Source organism: Symphalangus syndactylus, chromosome 23 (genome assembly GCF_028878055.3).
Source record: "Symphalangus syndactylus isolate Jambi chromosome 23, NHGRI_mSymSyn1-v2.1_pri, whole genome shotgun sequence".
NCBI classification, from domain to species: domain Eukaryota; kingdom Metazoa; phylum Chordata; class Mammalia; order Primates; family Hylobatidae; genus Symphalangus; species Symphalangus syndactylus.
This window is the reverse complement of record NC_072445.2, coordinates 17,350,121-17,369,437: the sequence shown is the minus strand read 5'-3', so window position 1 is coordinate 17,369,437 and position 19,317 is coordinate 17,350,121. Positions and strand designations below refer to the sequence as shown.

Genomic DNA, 19,317 nt, shown 5'->3' with positions numbered 1-19,317 from the left:
CATCTCTACTAAAAGTACAAAAAATTAGCTGGGCATGGTGGTGCATGCCTGTAATCCCAGCCACATAGGAGGCTGAGGCAGGAGAATCACTTGAACTCAGGAGGCGGAGGTTGCATTGAGCCAAGATCACGCCATTGCTCCAGCCTGGGCAACAAGCAAAACTCCGTCTCAAAAATAAATAAATAAATAAATAAACAAACATTCTTGAATTGGTGTTTTCTTAGTATACTTAGTAGTATAGTTAGAAATGTGATGGCAAATGTAACCTCTCTTCAAAATACAAATAGTTCTCTGCCATATAGATTACTAAGTTTACCCCTGTAATTCTACAGCTCTTTACTATGTGATGATCTTAATTACTACTGCCAAATGATGTGCCTGATCTTGAGAAAAGCTGATGCAAATCACAACCCTTTTCGGGGCATGGGGTTATAAGAAATTTAACATTACTCCAGATTACAAATTATCCAGAAATTTCTTCTCTGAATGCACAGCAGTTATCTCCATATATAGAGATAGACAGATAGATAGATAGACAGATAGATAGATATAGATAAATAGATATAGATATAAAACAAGCTGATCTTTTCACAGTTGTAATATGGGAAAGTGCAGTTATCCAAATACTCAAGACAAGAGCTATCTTCTGCCTAAATTGTCTTGCTTATTTAGGCAAAATAAAGACAGATAACAGAATTACCAAATAATAGCCTTATAGGCCTGACTTTCCTGGGACTGCTTTGGTTTTCTTCTTTCTTCCTTAAGTGAGCCACCTCTCCTTGAAAGTCAGACCTTTACCACCTCTGGCTTTTTTTCTTTTTGATCTGTAGCCCAATTTTGACATGCTTTATAACCATGTGAAGCAACTCCTCTCCAATGAGCTACTCCTGACACAAATGGAGAAGTGTGCCCTCATGGAAGCCCTGGTTCTCATTAGCAACCAATTTAAGAACTATGAGCGTCAGAAGGTGTTCCTAGAGGAGCTGATGGCACCAGTGGCCAGCATCTGGCTTTCTCAAGACATGCACAGGTAAAGGAGATCCCTTGCCCTGACTCTTACTATACTCAAGCACCCATTTTGGTTTAAGAGCTAGGCCCAGGGTGGGGTAGGGGTTAAGGATATTGAAGTGTGATGGCATTATCCATGATATCTGAAGTTTTCTAAAAGCAGTCTTTTGTAATTTAATCTCTGGTTCAATTAGATTGTGGGTGGGGAGGGCACAGAGTGAGACTCCTGTGGTGTCTGCATTGCAGCACCAGCACATTTAGAGAAACAAGAACAGCTAGGAAGGGCCATACAACCACACAGACACTTATCTGTGCTCACACAGTAGAGAAATTATTTTCTTTATATTTTGAAGATTATATTCTTGTTTAATTCTTAAATTGTTACTAATAACATTTGGGAGTGGGAAGGGAAATTTAAACCTTCAAATGACAGCTGACAATTAGTATGATTATACTCCTCTCACTATAAAAACTGCTCTTAAGAGCCAAATAATGATAGCCTGTTAACTCCTGTGGAAGAAACTGTCCTTGTTTAAAATCATGATATAACTTTTTTTTCCCCCTCCAACCTTCAGAGTGCTGTCAGATGTTGATGCTTTCATTGCGTATGTGGGTACAGATCAGAAGAGCTGTGACCCAGGCCTGGAGGATCCCTGTGGCTTAAACCGTGCACGAGTAAGACTTTCCTGGGAATGGGAAGTGGCATTGGCCATGGGTAGGAGTAGGGTGTTGTCTTTTGTCAAGTTTCTCATAGATTTGTTTTTTCTATACTGGTGAGAAACGTGGGAGTCTCCACTTCCCTAAGCTTCTCCTTTCTTTTCTTCTTTAGTCTTGAATTGTTGAGTTAGTTCCCACAGCAGAGCAGATGGTCTTTTCTATGAAGTCATTATTTTGGCTTTAAGGATCTCTAAATAGCTCTGAAGACTGAAGGTGTAATGAGGAAGTAGGTCAGAACTTGGTCAGCAGGGTGAGTCCTCCCTGCCATTGCTCTCTGGCATGTAAAGTCTTAAGTGATGGCTTAACTTGCAAACCTGAGATTTTTCAGTGCTTTGCTATTTAAATAAGCATTGTTCCTGGCTCCATTATGGCACAAGTCCCATCAATTAACCTGGCAAGTAGTAGGCTGATTGAGAGTACCGTGAGGGGGGATTAGGACACTAGCTGTCAAGGCCCAATAAGGGTCAACTCAAAGAAGATGAAATGATGGCATTTTAAACACTTTGTTTTGGATTGTATCTAAGCCACCTTCTCATCAGGGTCCTGTGGGTGGGTCACTACAGCTCCTAGAAAGACAGCTTACTGCAAGGGAAGTTTCCAGAGCCTACCACTGGCCCTGAAAATGGCAGTGAGAGGATCCCTCTTGGACTTCACCTTAAAGGAAGGGATGGGGGATTGCCGGGGAGCAGAGGATTATTTCATTCTCTCTGGCCTCTGTGTCACTTTTGCCAGAACCTTGAATATATCTAACAGTACTTTGTCTTTTTTTTTTTCCTGTTTATATTTATCTGTCATTCTTGTTTTTCTATAGATGAGCTTTTGTGTATACAGCATTCTAGGTGTTGTGAAACGAACTTGCTGGCCCACTGACCTAGAAGAGGCCAAAGCTGGGGGATTTGTGGTGGGTTATACATCCAGTGGAAATCCAGTCTTCCGTAACCCCTGCACAGAGCAGATTCTGAAACTTCTTGACAATTTGCTTGCGCTTATACGGTGAGTCAGAATAATGGCGTTTCTCTGTTGTTTTTTACTTTACCTTAAAAATTTCAAAAGTTTAGTCTGTTTATGTGTCTTCATATCTTAGTGGTATTAATGAGGGATTGATTTAAGTCTTATTTCTTTCTAGAGGGTGTCTCAGTTTTAAAAAAAATAACATCAGCTCTCACTTGCATAAATCTTAATTTCCATGTGAACCCAAGGGGATAATCCCAAAAGGGCTTTTCCCATTTTGAGCCTCCTCTTTGTTGTTCTTCCATTTCTTTATACTTCATCACTATTTTTACTTGTAAGTTTTATTTGGTCTAAATTTTTTAGTAAAGTAATTGCTCATTGGGAGCAGGGCAGTTGCCTTCTATAATGGTGCATCTCTGGGTGGTATTCATATGAGCTAATCTGAATTTATCAATACTGAGTCTGAGCTCAAATGAACCAAACAACTGCTGGCTGAACATGCTAAACAAAGGAATTATAAATTTTTCATCTGAGTTTGCTAGGTCCTTGGTTCTCAACGCTGAGTCCTAAGACCAGTAGTAGCATTAGCATCACCTGAGAGCTTATTTCAAAGGCAGAATCAAGGCCCCACCCCAGACATACTAAATCAGAATCTACATTTTAACTAGATGCCCAGATGGTTTATATACACATTGAATATTCAGAATCACTGTTTTAGATCACATGAGTTAATATATTCAAGTGGAAGTAGGCCAGTATAGGCTTCTCAGTTACTAGATAGACATTTGATGACTCAGGGATGCTCTCTAAATGAAAAGATAGGTTTTTTATATAATTCAGTTATTGGCCAAAGAGTGCTTTTTGTATCTCACAGGATTTTTTTTTTTTTTTTTTTTGAGAAAGAGTCTCATTCTGTCACCCAGGCTGGGAGTGCAGTGGCGCAATCTTGGCTCACTGCAACCTCCGCCTCCCAGACTTAAGCAATTCTCCTGCCTCAGCCACCCAAGTAGCTGGAACTACAGGTGTGCACCACCACTCCCGGCTAATTTTTGTATTTTTATTAGAGACAGGGTTTCACCATGTTAGCCAGGCTGGTCTTGAACTCCTGGCCTCAAGTGATCAGTCCACCTCGGCCTCCCAAAGTGCTGGGACTCCAGGAGCGAGCTGCCACACCTGGCCTCTCACAGGATTTTTAAAGTACATTGTTGGAGCTCTGTTTCAGTACTTTTTGGCCCTTTCTCCAGGGAGTAAAAGCAGTCTGAACTGGGCAAACCAAATTATTCGTGTCTCAGGGAAACTCTCCTGGGAATAGACACCCAAGACCTGAAGCCTAAGAACCAAAAATTTTAAGTTAATGTTGACAAATTGGAGGGCTGGAGTGTCTGATAAAGTTGTCATTGTGGACATGTTTGTGGAAATAGATAATATTTTGGCTGGATGCGGTGGCTCACACCGTAATCGCAGCACTTTGGGAGGCCAAGGTGGGTCGATCACTTGAGGTCAGGAGTTTGAGGCCAGCCTGGCCAACATGGTGAAACCCCATCTCTACTAAAAATACAAATATTACTATCGCAAGGACAAAAAACCAAACACCGCATGTTCTCACTCATAGGTGGGAATTGAACAATGAGAACTCATGGACACAGGAAGGGGAACATCACACTCCGGGGACTGTTGTGGGGTTGGGGGAGGGGGGAGGGACAGCATTAGGAGATATACCTAATGCTAAATGACGAGTTAATGGGTGCAGGAAATCAACATGGCCCATGGATACATATGTAACAAACCTGCACATTGTGCACATGTACCCTAAAACCTAAAGTATAATAAAAAAAAGAAAATAAAAAAATAAAAAAAAATAAAAATACAAAAATTAGCTGGGCATGGTGGTGCATGCCTGTAATCCCAGCTACTGGAGAGACTGAGGCAGGAGAATCGCTTGAACCCGGGAGGCAGAGATTGCAGTGAGCTAAGATCACGCCACTGCACTCCAGCCTGGGCGACAGAGTGAGACTTCTATCTCAAAATAAATAAATAAATAAATAAATAATATTTTCTTTTTATTTCTTTTTTTTTTTTTTTTTTTTTGAGGCGGAGTCTCGCTCTGTTGCCCAGGCTGGAGTGCAGTGGCGCAATCTCAGCTCACTGCAAGCTCTGCCTCCCAGGTTCACGCCATTCTCCTGCCTCAGCCTCCCGAGTAGCTGGGACTACAGGTGCCTGCCACCGCGCCTGGCTAATTTTTTGTATTTTTAGTAGAGACGGGGTTTCACCGTGTTAGCCAGGATGGTCTCGATCTCCTGACCTCGTGATCCGCCCGTCTTGGCCTCCTAAAGTGCTAGGATTACAGGCGTGAGCCACCGCGCCCGGCTATTTTCTTTTTATTTCAAAAGGAGGAAAGAAGTCTCTGAAAAGAAGTAGGGCTTGTACTGAGAGGGTTAAACATTCAGTCAAGGAAAGGCTTATTTCCATCGTGATGTTTTTATTAATAGAGATGGGGTTTTGCCATGTTGCCCAGGCTGGTCTCGGACAGCTGAGCCTGCCTCAGTCTCCCAAAATGCTAGGATTACAAGTGTGAGCCACCACACCCAGCCCCATAGTGATGTTTTTTTAAAACCACAAGGTTCTTCTGCAGCTAGAGAAATGTGAAAGTGATGGAAATCACAGGGCAAGAAGCTAATCAACTAGACCTTTTTAGGCCTGTGGCCAGAATCTATGTGGCCAACCCAGACGTGGAAACAGGGTTCATTTCTGGTTGGGTCTAGAGGCCACAAGACAACAGTATGGTTATCATTTTTTATATAATTTTCTTTTTTTAAAAAAGTATAATCGCTCTTCAATTTCTAGTCACCTTCCTATCAATCAGTAGAGCAAGATTCTCATGTGTTCACTACGTCTTTCTCCAGTTTTTTCCTCTATAAATTTACTACTCCTATTTTCTATAGAAAGACAATGGAAAGTGTATAATTGCTGTCGGTAGATAAGTAGGTCTTGAATTTATTTTGCAAACAAGACCTGTTCTATCTTTTCATTTAGGAGGCTAACAGCAGAGTCAGCTTGACTTTAAGGACTCTATTTTCTTAGTCTTCAAATGGTTTATCGTTTTGATATTTTTCTAAGAGTTCAGTGCTTTTAGAAAATTCCAAAAATCAATCAAAAGGCATTTTGAAAAATGCCTAGCATGTAATGATTGAGTAGATGGCTTGAATAGTGTGTAGCTGGAGCTATTAGAGTTTTGCTTTTTTAGTAAATTTTATTGGCTGGGCACGGTGGCTCACGCCTATAATCCCAGCACTGTAGGAGGCCAAGGCGCATGGATCACTTAAAGTCAGGAGTTCGAGACTAGCCCAATAAACATGGTGAAACCCCACCTCTACTAAAAATACAAAAATTAGCCGGGCATGGTGGCAGGCGCCTGTAATCCCAGCTACTCAGGAGGCTGAGGCAGGAGAATTGCTTGAACCCGGGAGGCGGAGGTTGCAGTGAGCCAAGATCACAGGGAAGAGTCTTCCCTGTCCCTGGGCAACAGGGAAGACTCTGTCTCAAAAAAGAAAAAAAAAATTAAATAAATTTTATCTTGAAGTGTAACATTTATGTAGAAAAGGGCATAACTTGTGTGTGTAGATGAATTTTCACAAAGTGGACACATTCATGTAATCAGCACTCAGATCAAGAAGCAACTTTACCCAATACCTCTTCTCAGTAATTACCTGCCCCTCAAAGATAACTACTATTCTGATTTGTATTTATTTATTTACTTACTTACTTTTGAGGCAGGGTCTTATTCTGTCGCCTAGGTTGGGGTGCAGTGTTGCGATCACGGCTCACTGCAGCCTCAACCTCATGGGCTCAAGCAGTCCTCCCACCTCAGCCTCCTGAGTAGCTAGGACCACAGCCATGAGCAGCCATGCCCAGCTAATTTTTAACTTTTTGGTAGAGACAGGCTCTCTCTTTGTTGCCAAGGCTAGTCTTGAACTCATGGGCTCAAGAGATCCTCCCATCTCAGCCTCCCAAAGTGCTGGGATAACAGATGTGAGCCACCTCACCCGGCCCACTATTCTGACTTAACATTTTGCCCAGGTTTTTGAACTTTATGAAAATGAAATCAGAAGTATGCACCTTTTGGTGTCTGCCTTCCTTTCGCTCAATATTTTGTTTCTGAGGTTCATCCATGTTACTGCATGCATGTACTTGTGTTTTTTTGGTTCTCCTTGCTTGTATGATAGTTCATTGTGTGAATATGCTGTAACTATTCAGCCTTGATGGACTTTTGGGTGATATTTTAATATTACAAATCATGCTGCTGTTGACATTCTTATGTCAAATACGTTTTTATGAACATATATACATAATTTTTGTTGGATACACACACAGGAGTAGAATTCCTAGCTTATAAGAAATGTGTATTTTCTTTTTTTATAGATGCAACCTGTTTTTTAAAGTGGTTATACTAATTTGTATTTCCATCAGTTATATGCTGGAGTTGGGAGTTTTAAATTACTATTTTTTGGCTGGGCACAGTGGCTCACACCTGTAATCCAAGCACTTTGGGAGGTCAAAGCAGGTGAATCACTTGAGGTCATGAGTTTGAGACCAGCCTGGCCAACATGGTGAAACCCTGTCTCTACTCAAAATACCAACAACAACAACAAAAAAATTAACTGGGCATTGTGGCAGGTGCCTGTAATCCCAGCTACTCAGGAGGCTGAGGTAGGAGAATTGCTTGAACTTGGGAGGCGGAGGTTGCAGTGAGCCGAGATCATGCTACCATACTCCAGCCTGGGCAACAGGGTAAGACTCCATCTCAAAAAAAAAAATTGAAAAATAAATAAATTACTATTTTTTTAGTAGAGAAAAGTTTGCTTTTCTTAAGAATGTGGCAAGGTATTCATAGCACCTCCTGCGTCCAATAATCTGATAATAGAAGGTGTTGAAGCTGTGCTGTCCAGCATGGAAGCCACTAGCCACATGAAACTATTGAGCACTTGAAGTATTACTAGTCAAGTGTTACAGTACTTTCAGAATTGGTCTGGTAGGCTTTCCAGTTTTTGCCGGAAAGCTCCTTAGAGGAAAAAAAACAAAAATTAAAAAATAAAAATGACTAGCCTGAATTGAGATGAACTGTAAGTATAAAATACACCCTAGATTTCTAAAATCGGCCGGGTGCGGTGGCTCATGCCTGTAATCCTAGCACTTTGGGAGGCTAAGGCCTTAGGCAGATCACTTGAGGTCAAGAGTTCAAGACCAGTGTGGCCAACCTGGTGAAACTCCATCTCTACTAAAAATACAAAAATTAGCCAGGCGTGGTGGTGTGCATGCTTGTAATCCCAGCTACTCAAAAGGTTGACGCAGGAGAATCACTTGAACCCAGGAGATGGAGGTTGCAGTGAGCTAAGATTGCACCACTGCACTCCAGCCTGGGAGAAAGAATGAGACTGTATCTCAAAAAAAGAAAAAAAGAAGTATTGGATTACCTCAGTACTTACAGAATGAAGTACTGATAATTACTACACTATGGATAAACCTTCAAAACATTATGCTAAGTGAAAGAAACCAGACACAAAAGGCCATATACTATATGATTTCATTTTTATGAAATATCTAGAGTAGTAAATCCATAGAGACAGAAAGTACATTGGCAATTGCCTCAGGTTGGAGAGGAGAAGAAAGTGTAGATCAACTGCTACTGCTTAATGGGCCTGGCAGTTATTTTGGGGGCAATGGAAATGTTTTGGAACCACGTAGAGGTTATTTATGCAACCGTTTGAAAGTATTAAATACCACTGAATTGTGAACTTTAAAATGTTTAGGTCTTGGTGGGGATGTTTTTTGTTAGTTTTTTAAAGTTTTGTGGGTACACAGTACATACATATATTTATGGGGCACATAAGATGTTTTGACACAGGCATGTAATGCATAATAATCACATCATGTAAAATGGGGTATCCATCCCCTCAAGCATTTATCCTTTGTGTTACAAACAATCCAGTTATAGCCAACTGCAGTTATACTTTCTAAATGTACAATCAAAATTATTATTGACTATAGTCACCCTATCATGCTAGGAAATACTACATCTTATTCATTCTTTCTGGGTTTTTTGTACCCATTAACCATCCCTGCCTTACCCCTAACCCACCACTACCCTCCCCAGCCCCTCTGCTAACCATCCTTACACTCTCTATGTCCATGAGTTGAATTGTTGTAATTTTTAGATTCCACAAAGAGTGAGAACACGTGATGTGTCTTTCTGTGCCTGGCTTATTTCACTTAGCATAATCATCTCCAGTGCCATCCATATTGTAGCAAATGACAAGATCTCTCTCTTTTTTTTATGGCTGAATAGTACTCCTAAAATGGTTAGTTTTATGTTATGTGAATTATGCCTCAATTTTTTAAAATTTTAATAAAAATAAAGCTGGTTCTTTGAAAATACCAGTGATAACATCAGTAAATTCAAAAGCTTAAGAAAAATGGGGCTGGGCATGTTGGCTCATGCCTGTAATCTCAGCACTTTGGGAGGCCACAGCAGGAACATTGCTGGAGACCAGCCTAGGCAACATAGCAAGACCCCATCTCGATTTTTTAATTTATTTTTTTTGAAACAGTGTCACTCTTGTTGCCCAGGCTGGCATGCAAAGGCATGATCTCAGCTCATTTCAACCTCTACCTCCCAGGTTCAAGCGCTTCTCTTGTCTCAGCCTCCTGAGTAGCTGGGATTATTGGCATGTGCCACCATGCCTGGCTAATTTTGTTTATTTATTTATTTATTTATTTTGAGATGGAGTCTTGCTCTGTTGCCCAGGCTGGAGTGCAGTGGCGCCATCTCGGCTCGCTGCAAGCTCCACCTCCCGGGTTGACACCATTCTCCTGCCTCAGCCTCCCAAGCAGCTGGGACTACAGGTGCCTGCCACCTCACCCGGCTAATTGTTTGTAATTTTAGTAGAGATGGGGTTTCACCGTATTAGCCAGGATGGTCCCAATCTCCTGACCTCGTGATCCGCCCGCCCGGCCTGGCTAATTTTGTATCTTCACTAGAGACAGGGTTTCACCATGTTTGCCAGCCTGGTCTTGAACTCCTGACCTCAGGTGATCCCCCCTCCTTGGCCTCTCAAAGTACTGGGGTTACAGGTGTGCACCACCATGCCCAGCTAATTTTGTATCTTCAGTAGAGACCGGGTTTCATCGTGTTGGCCAGGCTGGTTCTCAAACTCCCAATCTCAGGTGATCTGCCTGCCTTGGCCTCCCAAAGTGTTGGGATTATAGGTGTGAGCCACCGTGCCCAGCCCCGTCTTCTATTTTTAAAAATAAAATATTTAAAAATGGATAATTTCCAGGGAAAATGTAACTTATTCTAACTCAACAAGATAGAAAACCTAAAGAGATATAAACTTCATATTAATTATATTGGTAGTAGTTAAATTAGACCACAAAACTCCAAGCCTAAATGATTTTACATGGGAGTTCTCCCAGACCTTCAAGGATCAGATAATTTATCTCTTAGACAGACTATTCCCAGGAATAGAAAAATGTAGTGCTCCATAACTCATTTTATGAGGTTATTTATTTTGATACCAAAACCAGACATTAACAGTACCAAAGAGGAAAATTATAGGCCTAAATCACTTGTAAACATAGAGACAAAAATCCCAAATCAAGCAATATGGAGCTAGTAATAGGTCTTTTAATATAACCACATTTCCATTGTTATATCTCAAAATACTACCAGTAATTCAATATCCAGTATACAATCAGTATTCAAATATCACCAAATGTTTTCTTTTTTTCTGTTTATCTACACAACGTTTATATATATTTAAGATATCTCTTAGTCACTAAATTAGGCTTAGCGTGGTGCCTCACGCTTGTGATCTCAGCAATTTGGGAGGCCGAGGCAGGCAGATCCTTGAGGCTGAGTTTGAGACCAACCTGGCCAACATGACAAAACCCCATCTCTACTAAAAATTTAAAAAGTAACCAGGTGTAGTGGTGCGCACCTATAGTCTCAGCTACTTGGGAGGCTGAGGCACAAGAATCACTTGAACCCAGCAGGCAGAGGTTGCAGTGAGCTGAGATCACGCCATTGTACTCCAGCCTGAGCGACAGAGCAAATCTGTTTCAAAAAAAAAAAAAAAAGATGTTTCTTAGGCTCTAAATTTATAAGTTACTTGCCTTTTTTTTTTTTTTTTTTTTTTTGAGATATTCTTGCTCTGTCGCCCATGCTGGAGTGCGCTGGTGCTATCTCAGCTCACTGCACCCTCCGCCTCCCGGGATCAAGCAATTCTCCTTCCTCAGCTTCTCGAGTAGCTGGGATTACAGGTGTGCGCCACCACGCCTGGCTAATTTTTTGTATTTTTAGTAGATACAGGGTTTTGCCATGTTACCCAGGCTGGTCTCAAACTCCTGAGCTCAACTGAGCCACCTGCCTCAGCCTCCCAAAGTGCTGGGATAACAGCCATGAGCCACCATGCCTGGCCCTCTTTTTCTTTTCAATTTATTTGTTGAAAAAGGTGGACTTGTATTTCCAGAGTTTCCCCTGGTGAAATTTTGATGATTGCATCTCTGGAGTATTGTTTGATCTAGTCTACTTTATTTTTGTTATTTTGTTATATATGAATATGTCTAGAGGACATATGGCACTCTGCAGCCTGAGGACCAAATAAATGCAAGTCTCCACATGTTTGTAAGTAAACTTTTTTTGGAACACACCTTGACCATTCATTTACCTACTGTTTATGGCTGCTATTGCGCTTCAATGCAGAGTTGAGTTGTCGAGGACAGACACCATATTGCTGGCCAAGCTTAAAACATGTACTAATATGACCTCTGGTCTAGAAAACTGACCTCATACCAGTTCAGTTTTTTAGCAGATAATCCTTTGTAGATGATGATGGGTTCAACACAATAGTAAAGGTGCCTTTAAAAGACTCCCAGGTATGTATTACAGGTTGATTTATGACAGAAGTAATGAAAGTTAGTGAGAAAAAGATGGCTGGGAATAGTGGCTCATGCCTATAATTTTGGCACTTTAGGAAGCCAGGGCAGGAGGATCTCTTGGGGCCAGAAGTTTGAGACCAGCCTGGGCAACACAGAGAGACCCTTTCTCTACAAAAAAAAAGTTTTAATTATTCACGTGTGGTGGTGCACACTTATAGTCCCAGCTACTTGGGAGCCTGAGGTGGAAGGGCCACTTGAGCCCAGGAGTTTGAGGCTGCAGTGAGCTATGATAACACCACTGCAATGCAGCCTGGGCAGTAGAGTGAGACCCTGTCTCTTTAAAAAACAAAAAACAAAACAAAAATCAATTATTCAATGCTGGGACAGTTGGCTTTCTGTGCAGAGTTGAGTTGTCGAGGACAGACACCATATTGTCTGTTTCACCGTGTTAGAAAAAACAATTAGATTCCTACCAGCCACCACACACAGAAAAAAATTTCAGGTGTTTTAAAACCCAAAAAGTAAAGCTGCTGTTTTTTTTTTTTTTTTTTTTTTTTTTTTTTTTTTTGAGATAGTCTCACTCTGTCATCCACGGTGGAGTGCAGTGGCACGACCTTGGCTCACTGCAACCTCTGCCTCTTGGGTTCAAGCGATTCTCCTGCCTCAACCTCCTGAGTAGCTGGGATTTACAGGCGTGTGCCACCATGCCTGGCTAATTTCTGTATTTTTAGTAGAGACGGGGTTTCACCATGTTGGCCAGGGACTGGTCTTGAACTCCTGACCTCGTGATCCACCCACCTTGGCTTCCCAAAGTGCTGGGATTACAGGCATAAGCCACCGCGTCTGGCCAAAGTAAAACTTCTAGACCATATTTACAGCATGAGGTTAGTGAATGACTTTTTTTTTTTTTCCCGAGACAGAGTCTCACTCTGTTGCCCAGGCTGGAGTGCAGTGGCGCGATCTCGGCTCACCGCAATTTCCGCCTCCTGGCTTCAAGCGATTCTTATGCCTTGACCTCCCAAGTAGCTGGGATTATAGGCGTGCACCACCACACCTGGCTAATTTTTATATTTTTAGTAGAGACAGGGTTTCACCATGTTGGCCAGGCTGGTCTCAAACTCCTGACCTCAGGTGATCCATCTGCCTTGGCCTCCCTAAGTGCTGGGATTACAGGCATGAGCCACTGTGCCTGGCCAGGGTAGCGAATGACTTTTTTTTTTTGAGAGGGAGTCTCGCTCTGTCACCCAGGCAGGAGTGCAGTGGCATGATCTTGGCTCACCTGGGTTCAAGTGATTCTCCTGCCTCAGCCTCTGGAGAAGCTGAGATTACAGCCATGCACCACCATACTCATCTAATTTTTATATTTTTAGTAGAGACAGGGTTTCACCATGTTGGCCAGGCTGGTCTTGATCTCCTGGCCTCAGGTGATTCTCTGGCCTTGGCCTCCGAAAGTGCTGGGATTACAGGCGTGAGCGACTGCACCCGGCCTAGAATGACTTTTTTTTTTTGAGACGGAGTCTCGCTCTGTCGCCCAGGCTGGAGTGCAGTGGCGCAATTTCAGCTTACTGCAAGCTCCGCCTCCTGGGTTCACGCCATTCTCCCGCCTCAGCCTCCCTAGTAGCTGGGACTACAGGCGCCCCCCACCATGTCCGGCTAATTTTGCTTTTGTATTTTTAGTAGAGATGGGTTTTCACCATGTTAGCCAGGATGGTCTCGATCTCCTGACCTCATGATCCACCGTGCCGGGCCTCTAGAATGACTTCTTAAGCAAGAACAAAAAAGAACAAACTATGGAGGCTTAAAGATGGTCTAAAAGATGTTTTCAGTTTGCATCTTAAACCTGTAGCTACCACGCCCAGCTAATTTTTTTATTTTTAGTAGAGACTGGGTTTTACCATGTTGGCCAGGCTGGTCTCGAACTCCTGACCTCAGATGATCCACCCACCTTGGCCTCCCAAAGTTCTGGGATTACAAGCGTGAGCCACTGGGCCCAGCCATAGAATGACTTCTGTTTTTTGGTTTTGTTTTTTTTTTTTGAGATGGAGTCTCACTCTGCCATCCAGGCTGGAGTGCAGTGGTGCAGTCTTGGCTCACTGCAAGCTCCGCCTCCCAGGTTCACACCATTCTCCTGCCTCAGCCTCCCGAGTAGCTGGGACCACAGGCACCCACCACCATGCCCAGCTAATTTTTTGTATTTTTAGTAGCGACAGGGTTTCACCATGTTAGCCAGGATAGTCTCGATCTCATGACCTCGTGATCCGCCCACCTCAGCCTCCTAAAGTCCTGGGAGTACAGGCGTGAGCCACCGCGCCTGGCCTTTGGGGGTCTTTTTTGAGATGGAGTCTCACTCTGTTGCCTAGGCTGGAGTGCAGTGCTATGATCTCAGCTCACCACAACCTCTGCCTCCCGGGTTCAAGCAATTCTCCTGCCTCAGCCTCCCAAGTAACTGAGATTACACGCATGCACCACCGCACCCGTCTAATTTTTATATTTTTAGTAGAGACGGGGTTTCACCATGTTGGCCAGGCTGGTCTTGAACTCCTAGCCTTAGGCAATTCGCTGGCCTCGGCCTCCCAAAGTGCTGGGATTACCGGCATGAGCCACTGAGCCCAGCCTAGAATGACTTCTTAAGCAAGAACAAAAAGAACAAACTATGGAGGCTTAAACATGGTCTAAAAGATGTTTTCAGTTTGCATCTTAAGCATGTAGCCATCAGTTTGTTCAGTGGGGTCATTTCTGTAAGAGTGCTGTGGACAGCAGGTGTATCAAGTTAACAGTCCTTGCTCTTTACTCAAAGCCCATAATTGCTCAGGTGGGTCATTTTGGTGGGGGACAGCATGTATTGGGAATTGTGTTCCTCTATCAGGTCCAAACAGCTGTTGCAAGGTCCATACTCTTGGAATTAAGACAAAACATTGAAAAATGGGGCAAATTACCACCTTCTCTGTGTTCCTACCTGTAAATCCACAGTGTTGCACACATTTCATTCCATATCACTGGTGGTCAAAAAACTCCTGGGAGCACCTCAGATTTAAAATAATTTTGCTTTCTAGCTTTGGACTCTGATACTGTCCTGTTGTCTTGGGGTTTACTTCTCATGTTATCTTAGGTATTGTATACTAATTATCTATACAAGTCTGTTCCCTCCTCCAGCGAGCATTCAGATATTTATACCTTCTTTTCTTTCCCCTGCCAGGAGTTGATGGGCAGATCTGTCTGTGTGGAACTGTAGTATCACTGGATTACAAGCAAAACCCACTCTTTCCTTCTGCATCAGATGGAAAAGCTCAATAGCATTCTTGTTTCTTTCAGAACCCACAATACATTATATGCACCAGAAATGCTAGCCAAAATGGCAGAGCCTTTCACCAAGGCTCTGGATATGCTTGATGCGGAAAAATCTGCTATATTAGGTAAGAAATGTAACCTTTTTTCTCCTAGGTTCATCTTATCCCTAATGGATGTCCCCTTTTTTTGTTGTTGTTGTTTCAGAGTCATAGTCTTTGTCGCCCAGGCTAGAGTGCACTGGTGCAACCATAGCTCACTGTAGGCTCAAACGCTTGGGCTCAAGCAGTCTTCCTGCCTCAGCCTCCTGAGTAGTTGGACTACAGGCGGATCACACCAGACGAACTTTAAAATTTTTTTGTAGAGACAGAGTCTTGCTATGTTGCCCAGGCTGGTCTTGAACTCTTATCCTCAAGCAGTCCTCCCACCATGGCCTTTCAAAGCACTAGGATTACAGGCGTTCTTACGTGTTCGTTGAGCAGCTTCAGCCTATCTTGTGCTTCTTCCGTCTTGTCTTGCACTACCTTGACCATCTATTTGTTCAGAAATGCATTTGTGCAGTTCCTATAAGCTCTATATGAACAAGTGTATTTACTTACCTTAGCATACACAGAAGATCGGAGGCAATGTATTTTTTTTCCCTGTTAACCCCTTCTTCAATTTAGCCAGTAGGTTGTGGTGGGTGTTACAGCCATTCGATTAAATAAATCATGGCCTTTAACCTGAAGGATATTTGTATACTTTTCCTGCCGTGTGTGTGTGTGTGTGTGCGTGTGTGTGTGTGTGTGTGTGCGTGTGTGTGTGTGTGTATATAGATAGATATCAAAGTTTTTAAAGGAATAGATTTTAAGCCATTTCCCAATTGTTACCTTTTTTGTTTTGTTTTGTATTTTTGAGAGAGTCTCACTCTGTCACCCAGGCTGGTGTACAGTGGTGCAATCTCAGCTCACTGCAACCTCTGCCTCCCGGGTTCAAGTGATTCTCCCACCTCAGCCTGCTGGGACTACAGGCATGCACCACCACACCCGCCCAATTTTTTGTATTTTTAGTAGAGACAGGGTTTCACCATGTTGGCCAGGCTGGTCTCGAACTCATGACCTCAAGTGATCTGCCTGCCTTGGCCTCCCAAAATGCAGGGATTATAGGCATGAGCCACCACGCCTAGCCTTCCAATTGTGACCTTGTTAGGATACTGCTTTAACTCATTTTCCCATTGAAAATAAGCATGAAAATAACTGTGCAGGCATCATTGTGGTATTTGCTGTGAAGGAAAGTGGCAGGGCTCTGAGTGTTCATCGGGAGACCTAACCCAGTCTTGGAGGGAAGTCAGAAGGCTGACTCCCAATGGGGACTTGAAGGATGAGTAGGAACTAGCTAGGTTAGGGGCATGAGGAAATGCTGGGCATTCTGGACAAACAGAATGGCAGGTATAAGATCTGAGGCAAGAGGGAAAGGCCTTGGTATGTCCAGAACATAGAGATGGTTGAATCATGTGGCTGGAGCACAGGGAGCAAGTCTGGGAATGTGGGATGAAGTTAAGGCTAGAGGCATCAGTTGTCTAAACCTTGTTCCCATCTCAGAAGCTTCAGGCTGGCTCACCATCACAGCCCCCATAGTTTGTCTTTATCATCAGCTATAACCTGTGTCTGAGCCCAGCTGTAGTCAAGCAATCCAATGGCATTCCTCAGCTGTGAAGTTAGCCAAAGTAAGGATGTTAATTTGCCTTTCCAGAGCTCATGTCTGTCTGTTTCGGCCTAGATAGTCCTGAATCTTTTCCTTTGACACCATTCTATTTAAGGGTTATGTTGCAGACACCAGTAAAAATATAACTTCCAAGAAATGTATAGCTATTAATATAAAAAGTAAGTGTTGCTTACCACATACCCCCATGCCATTATTCAAGTTAAGTCAGGAACTCCTGCTGTAGAAATAAGTGGCCAACCAGAAATACTAGAATGGACAAACAGTTCCCGCAGATAGCTTCTGACTATAAGACTCGAAATGTAAAACCTCTGATTACACTTAAAAGTATAGATCTTTTAAGGCAGTTTTTAATATTAAGGTAAGTGGGTTTCATTTTGAGCTGCTACACATCTTAGTGTTTTGTGTAACATTTTGCTTTAAAAAGGGGTTTCAAAACTTAATTGTGGAAGCATCCCCAGAGCTTTATGGAAAAATACTTTCGAGTTGTCACTTTTTTTGGTACAAGTTCCATCTGGGGAAAAAAAGCAGATAAAAGAGTACCCGGGTCTAAAGTCCTGGGTCCTTAAGTAGCTTTCACCTTCTCCTACCAAAAGAGTGCAGCAAATCACATAGCCAACTGCTTTGCAGTGCAGCACCAGACATGCACACATCTTCACCCCTGAACAACATCTGCCTGCTGTAGAGTGTTGGCCAATTGAGACTCCTGACAGTGGAGCATCATGTTCTTGACCCATATTTCCCTGTAGGATTACCTCAACCTCTCTTGGAACTCAATGACTCTCCTGTCTTCAAAACCGTCTTGGAAAGAATGCAGCGTTTCTTCTCCACCCTCTATGAAAACTGGTAAGGAACCAATGCTGCCTCTCCATATTTTCTTCCTCTGTATGTATCGTATAGGAATGTCGATGGGTTGGACTTCTCATCTAGTGTACAGGTAAGGTGAGGCAAGAATTTGACAGGAAACTAATGATTCTAGTGTTAAATAGAAATGAATAGCCTGCTTTCCTGCATTTGGTTTTTTTAATTGTCATATGAGCCTCACAGTCCTAGCCTGCTTCATGCCCAACTTGTGTTTCTAGTGTATAAAATGATGAAACCCAAGTAGAAGCTAAAAGTGGTGGGGATTGCTTAGACCCTACACTGCTTGCAGCCTACTTCTCATAGGAGTGGGGTGGCTGGATACTGGTTGTGGGTTGGGGAGGTAACTGGCCCTCATGGGCTTTGGCCTCACTAACCCACTACACTAATCAGCCAAGCTAATGAGATCCTCCATTGTAAGTCCACATTAAATAGTAATGAAAGCTACTGCTGATCTCTGCCGCCAACAACTGTCTTTAAAAAGATGGTGTATCTATAAGTTCTCTTAAGTAAATACAACTGCTTTTCCGGCTGAAAAATCTTACTGTAGGCTAGAAATGAAATTCATGGGACAGTCAGGGCTGGCAGTAACAGATGTTGGATTTGTCATTTTCAATGCTTTTTTTTTTTCCCTTTACAGTTTTCATATCCTAGGGAAGGCAGGCCCTTCCATGCAGCAAGACTTCTATACTGTGGAGGACCTTGCTACCCAGCTTCTCAGCTCAGCCTTTGTCAACTTGAACAATATTCCTGACTACCGACTCAGACCCATGCTTCATATCCTTTCAAAAGTCTCTACATAACCCAAAAGGTCAGAAAATTAGAGAGAGAAACAGATCACAGGAACCAGAGGGAGGAGGCAGAACTGGAAGGAAGAGATGAGATTATGTATCTAAGTGCATCATGTCATTAAAAACACTGGCAGATTGCAGGGAAAACATGAAGACAGTCCAGATGGCCATAAACTTTTCCTTAGGGGTAAATTTTTACCTTCCCCTTTCTTGGAAATATTAAAGATAAAACTTTTTTTTTTTTTTTTTTTTGAGACAGAGTCTTGCTCACTGTGTTGTGCAGGCTGGAGTGCAGTGGTGTGATCTCGGCTCACAGCTTCTGCCTCTCAGGTTCAAGCAATTCTTGTGCCTCAGCCTCCCAACTAGCTGTGATTACAGGTGTGTACCATCATGCCCAGCTGATTTTTATTTCTATTTTTTGAGACAGAGTTTTGCTGTATTGCCCAGGCTGGAGTGCAGTGGCACGATCTTGTCTTACTGCAACTTCTACCTCCTGGGTTCAAGTGATTCTTGTGCCTCAGCCTCCCAAGTAGCTGGGATTACTGGCACATGCTACTATGCCCAGCTAACTTTTTTTGTATTTTTAGTAGAGACAGGTTTTCGCCATGTTGGCCAGGCTGGTCTCAAACTCCTGACCTCAAGTGATCCGCCCGCCTCAGCCTCCCAAAACTGGGGTTACAGGTGTGAGCCACCACGCCTGACCTAATTTTTGTATTTTTAGTAGAGACAGCGTTTCACCATGTTGGCCAGGCTGGTCTCAAACTCCTGATCTCAAGTGATCCGCCTTCCTCGGCCTCCCAAAGTGCTGGGATTACAGGCATGAGCCACTGTGCCCAGCTGTGAAAGATAAAACTTTTATCCCTTTTCTGTATTTTTAGAAGCACTTGTTTTTTGGTTTTTTTGTTTTTTTGTTTTTTGAGACAGGGTCTCAGTGTTACCCAGGCAGGAGTGCAGTGGTGCTATCAAAGCTCACTGCAGGCTCAAGTGATCCTCCCACCTCAGCTTCCTGAAGAGCCTGGACTGGACCACAGATGTGCACCACCACACCCAGCTATTTTTTATTATTATT

The 19,317-nt window shown here is 42.9% G+C and overlaps 1 protein-coding gene and 2 non-coding genes across 3 annotated transcripts in view; 2 read left to right on the top strand and 1 right to left on the bottom strand.

The window, feature by feature from the left end:
- XPO5 (exportin 5) overlaps positions 1-19,317 on the top strand; it is a 55,158-nt gene that overhangs the window by 28,123 nt on the left and 7,718 nt on the right. Inside the window, exons 18-23 of the mRNA XM_055263993.2 lie at positions 831-1,030; positions 1,584-1,683; positions 2,537-2,718; positions 14,923-15,023; positions 17,346-17,442; positions 18,098-18,234. Coding sequence (XP_055119968.1) covers positions 831-1,030; positions 1,584-1,683; positions 2,537-2,718; positions 14,923-15,023; positions 17,346-17,442; positions 18,098-18,234 — 817 coding nt within the window. The remainder of the gene's footprint in view (positions 1-830; positions 1,031-1,583; positions 1,684-2,536; positions 2,719-14,922; positions 15,024-17,345; positions 17,443-18,097; positions 18,235-19,317) is intronic.
- On the bottom strand, positions 5,642-5,764 carry LOC129473873 (small Cajal body-specific RNA 15). The gene has a single exon (XR_008654401.2). It is a non-coding gene; the product is annotated as a small Cajal body-specific RNA 15 (non-coding RNA).
- LOC129473862 (U7 small nuclear RNA) lies at positions 7,676-7,737 on the top strand. The gene has a single exon (XR_008654390.1). It is a non-coding gene; the product is annotated as a U7 small nuclear RNA (small nuclear RNA).